At 43.1% G+C, this 13,282-nt stretch overlaps 1 protein-coding gene across 1 annotated transcript; it reads right to left on the minus strand.

The window, feature by feature from the left end:
• Window positions 1–701: 701 nt before the first annotated feature.
• On the minus strand, window positions 702–12,061 carry Xkrx (XK related X-linked). Its single transcript, XM_038316712.1, has 3 exons — window positions 11,721–12,061; window positions 6,905–7,173; window positions 702–2,373 (listed from the first exon to the last, which is right to left on the minus strand). The coding sequence occupies exons 1-3, from the start codon at window positions 12,053–12,055 to the stop codon at window positions 1,628–1,630; spliced, it is 1,350 nt and encodes a 449-aa protein (XP_038172640.1). The 5' UTR covers window positions 12,056–12,061; the 3' UTR covers window positions 702–1,627.
• Between the last annotated feature and the right edge of the window lie 1,221 nt (window positions 12,062–13,282).

The following is a 13,282-nucleotide window of genomic DNA, read 5'->3' on the forward strand; positions in this document are numbered from 1 at the left end:
GGAGCACTAGAAGCCTCCCGGGGGCTGCATCCATGAAGAAAACACTCTCCCTCTCCAAGCAGTCACCAACTGCCAACAGCTCCTCAGCGAGTGTGTACTTTTGAGAGGTCATCTCACTTTCCTGGTCTGTGAGGAAGAATGATTGGTTGGATAAGGCTGGAATAATTGGTTTGCTGGCAGGCAGTGGCCAGGACAATGCCAGTTGTTTGGTTTCCTTCTACGCATCCAGCTGACAAGCCCACCAAAGGATCCAGCTGGGATGAGACATGAGCATGACGATACATCTCTATTTGGCCATTGGGGTTTGTTAATGACAAGAAGATTGAAAAGAAAAAAAAAAAACCCAACAACCTACATTCCCCATTAGCAAGTAAAATCCCACAGGGAGAAAGCAGTGTTGATAATCTCATATGATCAGCTTCTCTCTTCCACCTTTCCTTTGCTGAGGAGTCACTCAGCCCAATTCCAAACAGCAGGAAGGTGCTGCCTTAGCCATTATGACTGTATCCCCCTAAATGAAAATCAATGAAGCACTCAGGACAGTAGCAGACACAAAGAAATCTTTATTTCTTTCACAGGTCATAAACACTTTCAATTACAGTTCGGCTTCTCTGATGTTTCCATTAAGTAACAAAATGCAAAGCGACAGAAAAGCTGGATTGGAGGGAATCCCTAATAATGGGGCACCAGGTGAGAAATTTCATTCAAACATTTCCCTCAATGGAGCTGGAAGCCTATGTAGTTCCTTAAGTGTCATCCTGGGGGGGCAGGGATGTCTCAATTGGTAGAGTGCTTATCTGACCCTGGGTCCAGTGCTCAGCATCACCTAAGTGGTGCTTGCCTAGGCCTGGGTGCAGCCCTCAGCACCATATAAACCAGGTGCACTGCTATGCATCTGCAATCCCAGCACTCGGAAGGCAAAGGCAAAAAGATCAGGAGTTCTTAGCTGCGGAGTGACCTTGAGCTCAGCCTTGAAAAAAATATGCCATTCTGATTTATTCCCTGAAAGAATCCTATTCTGCATACCCGTCTATAAAGGGGTGCCTAGGAAGGCTTCTAAAAAGAGAAGTCTTTGCCAAATGACCACTAGTAAAATCCTAATGGAGTGTTAGCTTATCTGGGAAGTAGCTTTCTTTCATAATGGGGCCTTCTTAGCCACAGTCTCTCATTGGAATCAAAATATCCCAGCCACTCTCACAGGTAAAGGTACCACAAGGCTCAGACTGTTTTCTGGGAGGTGCTCATTCCTAGTAAGCTGTCATATCCTCTGGTCAGTCCAGATGTGTTCTGGTCGAGTTCAGATCAGCCCAGGGAGGCACAACAACGATAACTCAAACAGACGAGCAAAGCTGGAAATGCGGAGCCGGAGTAAGGTACTCAGAAGTTATTCCAACTGACTTGGGTAGGAGGAGGATGAACTAATAAACAGTGATTAGTGCTGGTACCCAAACATAGCAGTCAATCATAAAAAAGGAAAGCCTATTTGGATGTCAGTCTTTCTTTCGATAGGATTACTAAAAGAGTCAAGAAAATGATCCTGGAAGAACACACACATAGGAGTCTCCTTCAATTTCACAGTTGCTCTCGTCAACCCTGAACCCACCCTATAATGTTCAGAAGAAAAAACTCAGACAATACTCTGTCTTGTTTCAGCCTCACCGGATGGCTCTGAGTTCTCAGCCCTCTCCTGGTGGTGCCTGCGGCAGCAGATACAATGAAGGTAGTCTACCACGTTATGGGTGAAGAGTGAGCGCAAAGGGTGCAAGTACTGGAAGAAAAGGAGCATGAATCCAATGGAAATCACATAAGCAATGATAAGCTGCACCGCGATCAAGGAATGGCAGTAATTCAGTAACACTTTGGCTCCAAGGAACTTAAAAATCAAGACCATGATCACATTTTCTACCAACCTCACACTATAGTGCACTCCCATATGTCCCCAGTTCTGACCTTTGTCAACAAGGTCTCTGTCTGCCAACTTCAACTGCATGGCTGACCAGCAAGAGAAGTTGATGCCAGCGTAGAGGATGGTGACAGAAATCAGTACCACCAGAGTGCCAACCCGGCTGAAATTTTTCTCAATATTGTTTGGCATTTGGGCGCCACTCCTCCAAAACGTAACCCAGGGCTCAAAGAGGATGATCAGGAAGTTGAGCACTAAGAAAGGCACAGCCTTCAGCTTCAAGGTGGCTGAGAAGAGCACCAGAATCACAAGGCGGGAAGTGATCTCCAATGTCCTCCAGACAGTGATACAAAGTACTTCCAGTGGCCCAAGTCGAATCTTGTAGTCATCGTACTTGATCTGGATGGCTAACATATTGCAGAGGGTGGCGCCATAGGTTACAGATATCAGGGAGAAAACCATTAGGACAGCTGCAAAGTAAGGAATGAGACAATCAGTTGATGTTTGTGGTGAAGCCTGTATTCAGAACCAGAGGTCCAGAGATGATGGTCAGGGCTTGAATACTTCAAGTAAAAGTAGACTTATTTAAGGGTTATATATACTTATATGTACACATGTACACACACACACACACACACATATGTATATATGCAGACTTACGATCACACTATGTACACCAACAGCATGCACCTGGATACACATTTTTTACAAAAACATATAAATGGTTGGCAGATATAGAAGAATATGCTCAACATCACAGACCATTAGAAAAATGAAAATGAAATTCACAGTGAGGGCTGGTAGTACATCTCAGTGGTAGCACCCTTGTCTAGCATGAAAAGAATGACCACAATAAGATATTGCCTGCTAGGGTGGCTGTTGATTTAAAAATAAAACTAACAAAGATATGAAGAAAATGGAACTTTGATACATATTTGGAATATAAATTAATATTGCCATCGTAGGAAACAGCACGAAAGTAACTTAAAAAAAAATGAAAAACAGAACTACCATATGATCCAGCAATTCCACCACTGGTTACATACACAAAGAAAGTCGGTATCTCAAAGATATATTTGCCCTGCTATGTTATTCACTGCAGCGAGACACAAACCAGCTAGTATATGGGGGCAATCTAAATGTCCATTGATGAGTGCAGAGGTAAAGAAAATGGTACACATATGCAGTGGGTGTCACTCAACAATGAGATGAAGGAAATTGCATCACTGCAATAAAATGGATGGATATCAAGGACATTATGCTAAGTGAAATGAGCCAGACTCAGAAATAAAAATAATGTATTACCCCATTTATAAGTGGAATCCCATAAATAAATTGGATTCAAAGAAACAGAGTAGGGCAATGGTACCAGGGGCTAGGGGTTGGGGAAAACAGGAGGGTTTTTTGCCAAAGGGAACAAACCTTCTGTCACAAAATGATTAAGATTGGGAGCTCTGACGTACAGGTTGGCATTCATCTTCACACTTGTAATTTTTCTGGAAGTGTTCACACACACAAATAGTAATTCCATGAAGTGATAAACATACGTCAAAACTTCACATTGTAGACCTGAAACATATACGTTTCTAATCCCACAAAACAGGAGACCCAGGGAAGCTGGAGCCGAGAAGATACGTGTCCAGCTGTGAGAAAACTGAGACCTTCTCCCATGAAAATCCAAAAGGAAGCACTGGTTTACTTCCAAAATCTTCCTGAGCACTGAGTAGAGTGTTAAAATCCCAAGACCCCAAATGGAGAATTGGAAAGTGGTTGCCCTTGTCTTTCTAAACCACTCTTGCTCCTATTCGAAAGATACAATGTTCTTTGATAAGCTGATCATAATGGACATCTAGCCAAGTAGGCAATGTTTTCCCTGAAATTCAAACTCTGTGATTGATAGTTGTGCTACCAAAGGATGAAAACCTGATGTTTGAAATAAGTGCCAAAACATTTCCATAAGTCTCTCTACAAATAGACTAACCATAAGAGATTAAACACTGCTATAGTCAGAAACATGGGCTCCAAACAAGACACTGAGTCTAGTCAGTCCCATAGCCTCCTTAGAGAACCTCAGGGAGGATTTACTTAACTTCCGTGTCTATCACTTTATCTTGTGTAAAATGAGGATAATAATCACCTCATAGATAAAGTTGCTGTGAAGACGAAATAATTACATGCCAAAGATGTAGAAAAATGTCTAGAAGCTAGTAAATTTTATTTCTTCTACCTCCTTCTCCACTCCCCCTCCTCCCTCTTCCCAAAGGCCTAAATGGAGAATTGCAAAGTGGTTGTTCTTAGTTTTCTAAGCTACCCATGTTTCTAGTCTCACCATTCAACATAGAATTGATTATTCATATAAAAACCCCATACCTAACTAATTTAACTCAATCTAAAATCAGAGTATTTTTTTCTTTTGTGGTTATTGCTTATTACTGAGAAAATGGAGGCTGGAGAAATGGATCAGCAGTTATGAGCACTTACTGCCTTAAAGAGAACCTGACTTTTCTTCCTAACAACCTCATTGGGCAGCTCACAATGACCTGTAACTCACCCCAGGGGCAGCTCACAGTGACCTGTAACTCACCCCAGGGGCAGCTCACAGTGACCTGTAACTCACCCCAGGGGCAGCTCACAGTGACCTGTAACTCACCCCAGGGGCATCTGATGCCTCTGCCTCCGCCCTCCAAAGGTACCCGAACTCATGTGCACATACCACACACAGACTCATGCATGAATACATACTCATAATTTAAAAATTAATAAAAATAAATCTCAACAGCTAGATAGGTGACTCGGTGGTTAAGAGCACTTGCTGCTCTTCCAGAGGACCCAGGTTCAGTTCCTAGCACCCCTATGGTGGCTTTTAACTACAGTTCCAGGGAATCTAATGCCCTTTTCTAGTCTCCACGGGCATCAGGCATACAAGTGATACAAACACATATGTCCAGGCAAACTCATATATATTTTTTTAAAAATGTAAAAGATATGGCAATTGACAAATTGATCTTGGAAATGAATCTATTTAGAAGATTGGTATAAAAATATGGCAAGAAAGGCAAAATGTAAACAATGAATATTTTAATATGTAAAATTTCACATATGAACTATATGACATGTATATGTACATATACTTATACTTTTTTGTTCCCTGCAGTGCTGGAGATTAATCTAAGACCTTCAACATGTTAGCAGGCACTGCCCAGGCACTCTCCCACTGAGCTATACCCACAGCCCAGTATGTGTACATAGTAAAGAGGAGTCTAGAAGGACACATACTGAATGGTTAACAAAGATGACTTTGGATGAGTGACCTTCTATTTTCTCTCTATTCTACATGGCCTGAAATGTTACCAAACATCTGACAGCTCTTAGTCAGGCAGTGGTGGTGCATGCCTTTAATTCCTGCACTTGAAAGGAGAGGCAGGTGGATCTCTGTGAGTTCACAGCCAGCCTGGTCTATGGAGTGAGTTCCAGGTCAGGCAGGACTACACAGAGAAACTCTGTCCCAAAAGACCATAAATAAATAATAAAACCAAAAATTAGTAGTATATTAAGATGTAAACTTTTTACAGAAAATTTAGAAAGTCACAAATCTGCGGATTTCTCAGTCCTTCTTGGGGTAGATTTTTTCTGTGTGGACACAATCACCTGTAGGTCAATCAGTCTGGACATTCAACACTTTCGTAATGTATACATATTTTAATTAGATGATTGTCCAGCTCCCAAAATTCTCAGGAAGAAAAGCAGCATCATTTCCTGACAATGATTTCCTCAAATTACTGTCACATAGTACACTTGTAAAAAACTTCCAAAGCAACAGAACTTCATAATCAATCGTTAATGGAGAAAGGGAGATAGACTTGCCCCCTTGCATTTATTTGAGACAGAGGACTTTGTCAAATAGGATCAGTACTTACTAATAAAGAAATGGCCCAAGCTGTGCCCACATCTGAAGCAGCATCTGTCCAACCAGATGAAGCAAATGGGGCTGGTAAAATTCAATAACAACATTTGATGTCAGCATTGACAATACTGACTCATTTCATCCTCTGCCAGAGGTCTTACTCATCTAGGGACCCATCCTTTTACCAGTAGGAACTTACGGCAGTGGCTGCTTTATGAGTTCCTTCAGAGACCACAGAGAAAGAAGGGCAGATCTAGGGCCAGGCCTGATTGACCTGTATCCATCCCACACCCCTATCCTGTCTCTCCACTCCCATGGGAGAAAATGATTAAATCTGGTTCTTTAGTGAAACTAGCTGGGATCAATGAGGGTCCTTTTGACAAATGCAGATTCCTGGCCTTCCCACACTTTGATTGATTCAGGTCTGAGGAGGGAAGGGAATTTTCAAAAGAATCTTCCAAGCCAGGCATGCTGGTTCTTGTCTTAGCATGTGGGAAGCTCAGCAGGAGGATTGTCATGAGTTAGAGGTCAACCTGGACTAGCTAGATGGTGAGTTCCCAGACCAGCCTGGAATATAAGGTGAGACCCAATCACCAAAAACGAAACAAAAAAAGAAAAGAAAAATACAGAGAAATATTTAAGATCTTCTTTTTTTCCTAAAGGTGGCCATCTCTAAACAAATTAAGCAACTAGCAAGACAATGTACACATTCCAGACAAGGGAAATTTTCCTTTGATTCTGACAGCTGCTGTGGCCAAAGGGTGTGTTTGTGAAATTTTGAGTAGAAACATAGCTTGTCCCAGTTTAAGAATCCTGGAAGGTCTGAGATGTCTGACTCCCTAAGTTCAAGTTCTGTCCAATAGAATTTCTGTGATGATGAAAGCATCCTAAACCTATGCCATCTCAGAACGCTACGTTATTAACCAGACACAGGCACTGGGCATTCACTACAGAGGAAATGCACTTTCAATGGGTTTTGGTTTGTTTTTTCTTTAAATTGCACACAAGGCTAGTAACCAGTCTATTGGACAGTTCAGGCCTAAACTTCCAAGACTCTTGTTTTAAACAGAGCCCTCCCTTCTCTTGACCCCACTCACCTCTACCCAGGGGGACCTCTGAAGAGATCAGAGTCACATAAAGCTGATAGGTCAGCTGGGGCACTGAGCCCAGGAATGCTTGAATCTGTGACATACGTTTGTAGGCATTACGGTGCATAGCCAGGGTCCGGATGGAGTGGCCCACCTCCCATTCTATCAGCACCTCCTGGCCATCTATTAGCATCTTCTTTCTGGTGAGGCTGACATAGGGCTCCTCTTGCCCCTCTTTCTTCCACAGTGTAAGGTACTTAATCATGGCCTCCAAACATCTGCAGGAGTAAAGCATCATGGGAACTTAGCTAAAATTGTCCCAAGAAAGGAAGGTAGTATAAAAGGGAAAATTCTGGGGAAGGTTCGATTACTTTTTTGGCATTTCTTTTCTTCTGTCCATTGTACATGAATCAAAGGGTTGGCCATACCTTGTCCAAGCCACTTAAGTCTAAGTTTTTTTTTCCTCTCGTGTCACCTACTGGCCTAAGAACAAGATTTCAGAATTACTTCCTTGTAGTCAAGGAATTGTTTTATCTCCTCAAAAATATGCCTGTGTTTCTTTAAAAAATGTCTCAAATACAAAAGTATTAAGAAATAGTATGTTCTGAGATAAAGATGAAGGCTTCTAAAGGCCCTGGTTTTCACAAGGCCTAAATTCAAACACTCTTTAATAAATGCATTCAGCTTCGTAATTGAGATTCTTAAGATCTGCTTTTATAAGAAAACATTTCTTTTTTGTGTGCGTCTTGCTGGAGACAGATCCCTTTTAAACCTGGTTATTTCTTTATGAAGAAAATAGCCTTACCAGAGCACATTACCCTTGAAGTCTTGATGACAGTCTATTTCCTGCTGTGACCCTCCCACACATGCCCTATCAAAATCACAAGCCCTGGCAGCTCTGATGCGGTAAACAGAAGCAAAAAGCAGCTAGTACACGCTGTCTTGTTACACCTGAATTATTGCTTCCCCCCACTTACCCCGAAAAGAATGGACACTTGACTATTTTTGACAAGAATATTTGTAGTGGAAATTAAGGCATCTGCTTCAATAGATTGAGGGCAGAGGCTCTATTTCTCTTGCTGCCAGCTCTTATCACAGAGTGCCAACCTGATAAACATTTGCTGAGCAAAAGAAAGCATGAGAATGGGAAAGAGAAGGCAAGAAGAAGCAGAAGGGGAGGATAACGGGGAGTGATTTACCAGGAAAACAGATTAAAGGAAAGTTCAGGGTTGATGTGGCTTCTAGACTTCGGCTGGTAATAGGATGGTTTAGACTATAAGTACTGGCTGCCATTTTCCACGGGGTCCCCTAGAATTTTTTTAGGTGTACTACTCTAAAATGTACAGGAGAAATCTCCACTTTTGAGCACATGTGCATGCACATGTCTGCGTATGTGTGTGTTTGTATGTGTTTGTGTGTGTGTGTGGAGAGACAGAGAGAGAGAGAGAGAGAGAGAGAGAGAGAGAGAGAGAGAGAGAGAGAGAGAGAGAGAAGCATACATGTGCCACAATCTGTCTATGTAGAGATCAGACGACTACCTTGGGGGTTGGTCCTTGCCATCCCCTTGTTTGAGGTAGCTTTCTTTGTGTGCACCAGGCTTGCTGGCCTGCTAGCTTCTGGGGATTTTCTTGTCTTTGCCTCCCATCTCACTGTACTACACTCCAGGTTCAGCTGTACACGGGTTCTGGGAACCTAAACTCAAATCCTCATGCTTACACAGTAAGTGCTTTATCCACTGAGCCATCTTCCCAGCCCCGAAATTTCCATTTTTGATAGATAAACTGTAAGACCTGGACGAGAAAAGGAAGGAAAGAAAGAAGTTGCAACTCTCACTAGTTAGGGGAAAATCTCTAACCATTCTCAAGCCTACCCATACTATTGCTTAACAAAATATTGGGGCAGTGGCATGAGGCATTCTCTTTATGCTTCTATTCTTGTGGCTATTTTGCTAGTTTAAGAAAAGGTTCTTACCTTACTCCCGAGCTACAGTAAACCAGAGTACATCTTCATTTCCAGAAGCATGCTTGCATTTCATGTAAGAAAGCCATGCTCTAGAAACAGCTTCCTTTGCCTGATAGCAGTAATCAAACTCTTACTTAATGAGAAAAGGAATGGGCCGTGAAAACAAGCATATAAATAGTACCACTTCTGGGTTGACAATTGTTTTTCTGAAGAAGTACAGGCTGAATGGCTGCTGAGGGAGGGAGGATCAGTCTTGACCAGAAACAGGACCACATTATAGGTTACCTTGTGGTCAGTCCCAATTGATCAGTCTTAAACACATACACATAGGAACAACACTAAATGAACTTAACAAGTTTTAGTTATTTATAAATACATAAATACATATGTTTTTATTTATCAATACACAATTAATATACCAATAGTCACTAAAGAAGAGTCATGAATTTGAAAGGGAGTGGGTGAACACAGAAGGAGTTGGAGGGGAAAGAGGTGGAAATGATATGAATACAGTATGTATACAGGAAATTCTCAAAAATATATAAAAATTTTAAATTAAAAAAGAATTATTCTTCCTGATGTGGGCTTGGAGTAACTGAGGTTATAAATGCATCTCAATCCATGTGCACTACAATCAATGACAAATCTGAAAAATAGTGAACAACACTCCATGCAGAGCAAAGTCAAAAGCAGCTTAGAAGGCCACAAACAAACAAAAAAAGGAAGTAAAAACCAAGGACTGGGTACTTGCTAAATTTGCATCCTCTTCAACTGCTAATTCAGTATATTGCATTTTGAAAAGGAACAAAAATAATGGTTGTTTTGAGTCTCTAGTGACATCTTGAAACGTCATGGTTCATCATGGTTAAAGATAAAGTCTTCCTTTTACAGCCGACTTGAAACACTTAGATCGGAAAAGTATCTTTAGACCACCTAACCCAAAAGCTACATAGGGCCAGCTGAGACACATCTGGATAGTGTGCAATTAGTATGGCCCATATTGCATTTTGTGAAGTTAGTAAGTTTCCAAATTTAAAATCATGGAATCTCACATAAAACCCTATTCTTGGGAACTAACTTCTCCTCAAAAGTTAGAACTGGCAATACTGAGTCTGAATTCCAACCTAGGAACAATGGGTTATAATTTTAAAGTGGCTGCCTCCCAGACACGCACGTTCCAGATTCCAATTTGCCGTGGCATTCCATTTCTTTACCACTGAGCCGTTGTTTTCACTCATCAACATATGTCAGACTATTTTCTAATGCTTGGCCCACTTGGTTTGTTTATATAGCATATGCCTAGCCCCTGTGAGCACTAAGATTTGGAACACAAGGTCTAGTCCAACGCATTTATTTTACAGCTGACGGAACTGAGCCCCAAGACACCCTTAAGAGATGCTGCTGAGATCATTGGACTGCCGAATAACAGAAGGAGGACTAGATTCCTGAGCTCCTAAATTCAGGCCACTGCTGATATCCCACATTTTCTGGGATTCAACCTTACAATAGCGATTGACATTTCCCAGATTTAAGGAAATACAGTTGACAAACAGAACTATAGAGATGTATCGATAGGTAATAAATTTTATCAAAAGCGGTTCCATTCTTGATAAGTTTCACAGGCTGCTTTGAGATCTCTAATGATGCACTATCTTCCTATTGCGGTTACAACATCAACATTGTGACCCATATTCCTCAGCTGACTGCAGATGTTTGCCTCTCTTACAGTCATGACAAACTTGGTCCATTCCTCCCTACTGACTTCATAAGTTATGCAATGTTTCTCTCCCGTGAAACTCCATAGCATCCAGGTGAGTCTGCGGGCACTGATGCCCGTCTCCTTACAATTAAGCACATTCTCATGCTGCTCACAGCAGTCTGAATGTGAACATCTGATATACCACTGCCCTTTGCTACTGATTCCAGACAGAGGTGGAATTCTTCCTTTGGCCCTTCCAATCAGTGTGCATTTCTTGCAGCAACACAATGTGAGATAAGCAAGAGAGACTGATCTACCAACAGAGAAGAGTCAACTTCCTTGGGTTATAGTACCAGCTTGCTACCACCTACTACAGTAAAGTACTTCCCAGATGTCACATAGCTCCAGACATTTTGAAAATGGCAAAAAAAAGAAAGAGGCCAGCTCAAGAAGTTCAACTTGTGAAAACTGAATGTGGGACAGAGTGGAAGTAGGAATGAATGATTGATTGTCCATCCATAAAGCATCTAAAGGGCAGAATTCAAATTGTAGACTCTGGAGGCCGGGACTATATAGCTCAGTGGAACAGCAAGCACTTAGCATGCCCACCACCCTGGCTTTCATTCCTAGCAAAGTGAAAAATCCCTCTGTAGCTATAGCCCAAGAGCACAGCATGGCCACATTCCTTGGTCCCACACCGGTTTCCACAACACAAACTCAGTAAGAATTGTCTAATCAAGCCGGGCGGTGGTGGCGCACGCCTTTAATCCCAGCACTCGGGAGGCAGAGGCAGGCGGATCTCTGTGAGTTCGAGGCCAGCCTGGTCTACAAGAGCTAGTTCCAGGACAGGCTCTAAAAAAGCTGCAGAGAAACCTTGTCTCGAAAAACCAAAAAAAAAAAAAAAAAGATAAGAATTGTCTAATCAAGTCATATTAGTGATATTGCTCATGGTTTTTGAACATATATACATGCCACAAGGTCACCATGGTGGTTTCCAAGATGATTTCAGATAAAGTCTTGGGACAGTAGACAGGGAAGTCGAGTGAGAAGAAACGGAAAAATTAGATTAGAATAACAAATGGAAAAATTAGATTAGAAACACAGCATCAGTCTTACAAGATTAGTTTCCTCCTCCTCCGTACAGAGAGATTTAAAAATGCTCACCTGATAACAGGTCCCAAGAGGATTAGATGCATAAACAATGATAGTGGTCTATCTTTGGCCAGGTCTCTGTGGACAAAAATGAGGGTCAACTGAACCATAATGGACGAAAACATAAAGAAGGAAAAGGTGTATGTCATCCAGAAGGTTTCGTTATTCTTTCGATAAACCCTAACCATATACAAGGCAGACGCAGCCTCCCCACAGTACAAAAAGGTGGAGAAGAGGATACTAAACGGAAAGGTAAAGCGTGGGTTAGGTCCACGGATGACATCTTCTCCCAGAGATGAAACCGGAACCACATTTGGCTCCTCGGGGATCTCATAAACTCTGTCCATTGTGGAGGATCTCGTTGGGTCTGGAGTTCAGAGCTCTTCCCCATCCATCCCCAACAGAACCCCCGTGGCCACTGCTATCCAAGAATCAGTCAGGTGGACAGTGGCAAGTCAAGTTCCTGAACGAAGCCCAACAAGTCAGAACAGGAGGCGCCTCTCTTCTAAGCTTAGCTTGAGGGTCTGAAATCGCGAATCCAGAAGTATCTCTTTGAACTTCACTCTAATGCGATCCTCAACATAGATGCTGAGAAGCTAGGACAAGCCCTCCAGCACTGAGGCTGGTATCCAATTCCAGGAGTGTGGAAAGTCAAGGAACAGCTGTTTCCACCGAGGCTCCTTTCACAGTACCCCAGGCAGGGGAGTAGCCACTCTGGGGTGGCGCATCACACAGCCAGTAGCTTCTCTTGGGGAATTCTCATCAGTGTGGCCTCTCAAATCAGCAGAGAACTGAACCAAGGCAGAAGAGGCACAGCCTGGAGGATTCAGTTCAGCAACTAGGTATCCATCCAACCTGCTGCTAGGTTGTGCCTATTAGCGCGGCTGTCTGCTGGAGTTTGCGCACCAGAGAGCTTTCAGGACCTGCAGATAGGCAAGGGTTCTCAGGAAGGTTCTCCAAGCCCCGCCCCTCAGACCGCCTGGCTGGGGGCTGGAGTAAAGCCTCCCTAAGCGAGGTCTCTCCAGAAAGAAGCGGAGCGCGCAGTACTGAACAGAAGAGGCTGGAGCGGTTTCTTCACAGAGTCACTTTGCTAAGGAAGGCACAGTTTGAGAAGTACGGCGGGTCCTGGGCTTTGGGACCTATGGCACCTGGATGTCTTGGGCGGGGTGGTGGTGGCGTGGGCCGGGCGAGTGGGAGGGACAGCTGAGGCAAAACAAAATGAGCCAGAGTTCCAAGACGAATAGCCAAGGGATGCTCCAGGTAGCTAGGCGCAAGAAAAAGGAGCCTGAGCCAGTCTTCCGCAACATCTCTCACCAGGACCTCTGGATCCAGGAGGGAGCCACAGCTTTCCTTTTCTCGGGGAGCAGCAGCAGGCACCCACTTCTACCCCTCCCTCCACAGCCAGCTAAAGTGACTCGCTCCCACACTGGCTCAACCCACGCGGTTAGGCAGGTGTGTCTCCCTTGGCCGCAGGGTTGAACCTCCCCAGGTCCTACTGCCCTCCAGATAATATCAGAAAAGTGGGAACCTAAGAGGGAACTGGGTCAGAGCTCCTGTCCAGGTAAACCTGTATG

This window comes from Arvicola amphibius, chromosome X, assembly GCF_903992535.2.
Source record: "Arvicola amphibius chromosome X, mArvAmp1.2, whole genome shotgun sequence".
In the NCBI taxonomy this organism is placed as follows: Eukaryota; Metazoa; Chordata; class Mammalia; order Rodentia; family Cricetidae; genus Arvicola; species Arvicola amphibius.

Coding starts and splice junctions, on each gene's coding strand:
- Xkrx (XM_038316712.1), bottom strand. CDS start 12,055: ATGGACAGAGTTTATGAGATCCCCGAGGAGCCAAATGTGGTTCCGGTT. Junction 7,174..11,720: donor CTCTTGGGACCTGTTATCAG/GTGAGCATTTTT, acceptor TTACTCCTGCAG/ATGTTTGGAGGCCATGATTA. Junction 2,374..6,904: donor AGAGGTCCCCCTGGGTAGAG/GTGAGTGGGGTC, acceptor CTTACTTTGCAG/CTGTCCTAATGGTTTTCTCC.